General features: G+C 24.1%; 1 protein-coding gene across 1 annotated transcript in view; it reads right to left on the reverse strand.

The window, feature by feature from the left end:
• Positions 1-2,279, reverse strand: part of LOC106472473 (protein MON2 homolog) — a gene marked incomplete at its 3' end in the record, with an annotated part of 30,610 nt that overhangs the window by 26,315 nt on the left and 2,016 nt on the right. Inside the window, exon 2 of the mRNA XM_013933126.1 lies at positions 722-849. Coding sequence (XP_013788580.1) covers positions 722-849 — 128 coding nt within the window. The remainder of the gene's footprint in view (positions 1-721; positions 850-2,279) is intronic.

Below are 2,279 nucleotides of genomic sequence, written 5' to 3' on the forward strand. Positions count from 1 at the left end.
TAACAATTTTCATTAACTTAAACTAAAGTAACAGATTCCATAACAATTTTCATTAACTTAAACTAAAGTAACAAAGATTCAACAACATTTTCCATTAACTTAAACTAAAGTAACAGATTCTATAACAATTTTCATTAACTTAAACTAAAGTAACAGATTCCATAACAATTTTCATTAACTTAAACTAAAGTAACAAAGATTCAACAACAATTTTCATTAACTTAAACTAAAGTAACATATTCTATAACAATTTTCATTAACTTAAACTAAAGTAACAAATATTCAACAACAATTTTCATTAACTTAAACTAAAGTAACAAAGATTCAACAATTTTCATTAACTTAAACTAAAGTAACAAATATTCAACAACATTTTCCATTAACTTAAGCTAAAGTAACAGATTCCATAACATTTTCCATTAACTTAAACTAAAGTAACAAAGATTCCACAACAATTTTCATTAACTTAAACTAAAGTAACAGATTCCATTACGTTTTCCATTAACTTAAACTAAAGTAACAAAGATTCCACAACAATTATCATTAGGCTAAACTAATATAATAAGGCTTCTACAATAATTTTAATTAGGCTAAGCTGATGAAACAAAAGTTGTACATTAATTTCCATTAAGATGAAGTTATCAAAATTCTATTTCAAAAACGATCCCTTTTAACCAAACTTGTAAAAACAAGAATACAGCAATTAGAGAGCTTTTCTTACTGAAGAAACAGCTTCATGGGTAATCAGCCTCTGGATAGCTGTCAAACAAATCTGAACAATTTTTGGGTTTCTGGTATCACAACCCAAGAAAAATGGCTCAAGGATTTCAGGGCTTTCTGACAGAAGAGCTGTTATGTAAAAAATAAATTATTATTCATTCTTATAGCTGTTCTATGATTTGAGGTATTATTTTTTATCTCTTCTGTTTATATTTTGAGGTATTATTCTGTATCTATTCTGCTTACATACCGACGTTTTATTTTTTCTGTTTATATTTTGAGGTATTATTTTGTATCTATTCTGTTTACATAATGAGGTATTATTTTGTATCAGAAAAAATACAAAACATCTCAGAATGTAAATAGAATAGGTACAAAATAATACCTGAAAATATAAACGGAAAAAATACAAAGTAATATCTTAATATGTAAACAGAATAAATACAAAATACCTCAAAACATAAACAGAAAAAAATACAAAATAATACCTCAGTATGTAAACAGAATAGATACAAAATAATACCCCAAAATATAAACAGAAATATACAAAATAATACCTCAGTATGTAAACAAATAGATACAAAATAATACCTCAAAAAAGAAACAGAAAAAATACAAAATAATACCTCAAAATTTAAACAGAAAAAATGCAAAATATTACCTCATTGTGTAAACAGAATAGATACAAAATAATACCTCAAAATATAAACAGAAAAAATACAAAATAATACCTCAGTATGTAAACAGAATAGACACAAAATAATACCTGAAAATATAAACAGAAAAAATACAAAATATCTCAGTATGTAAACAGAATAGATACAAAATAATACCTCAGTATGTAAACTGAATAGTTTATATTTTGAGGTATTATTTTGTATCTATTCTGTTTACATACTGAGGTATTATGTTGTATTTTTTCTGTTTATATTTTCAGATATTAATTTGTATCTATTCTTTGTTTACAAGGTCCTACAGTTCTTGTTTCATGGAATGCACATTTTGATTGTATGTGCATAAAATATTTTAATAACACATAAAATACAAATACATACTTATAAGCCACCAATTTCTTTTACATTCCATAGATAGAATAAAAAAAAAGTATAAAAAAGGACAGCTTGAACATTATAAAGTTATCTATGCTTCCTATCATATAAAAATCTTATATCTAAAGAAAATATAATGACATATTATCAGTAAGTCTTCAAAAATTACAGAAATCAGTAAAATTACAATTTATATTATTCTTTAAAAAATTATTTTATCCTGTGCTACAATAAAATCTTTCTTTTGATATTTTAATTTGACCAGTTAAAATTTATTGTAAAGACATAGATAAATATATTTGTACTTGATAAAAAAAACACAAAAATCATTTATTCTAAAAAATGTATAGGTTATGGACATTCCACCACACATATAAATCTACAATTACTGTTAAGTTATATTTCTTTCCCATGTAATTTCTACAGTCTCTGGATGTACAATCTATTCACATCTAATGTAAGCAGTCTAGATACTCAAGCTTTAATCATTCAGTAGACATTTAATCTCTT

This window comes from Limulus polyphemus, unplaced genomic scaffold, assembly GCF_000517525.1.
Source record: "Limulus polyphemus unplaced genomic scaffold, Limulus_polyphemus-2.1.2 Scaffold5357, whole genome shotgun sequence".
Classification (NCBI taxonomy): domain Eukaryota; kingdom Metazoa; phylum Arthropoda; class Merostomata; order Xiphosura; family Limulidae; genus Limulus; species Limulus polyphemus.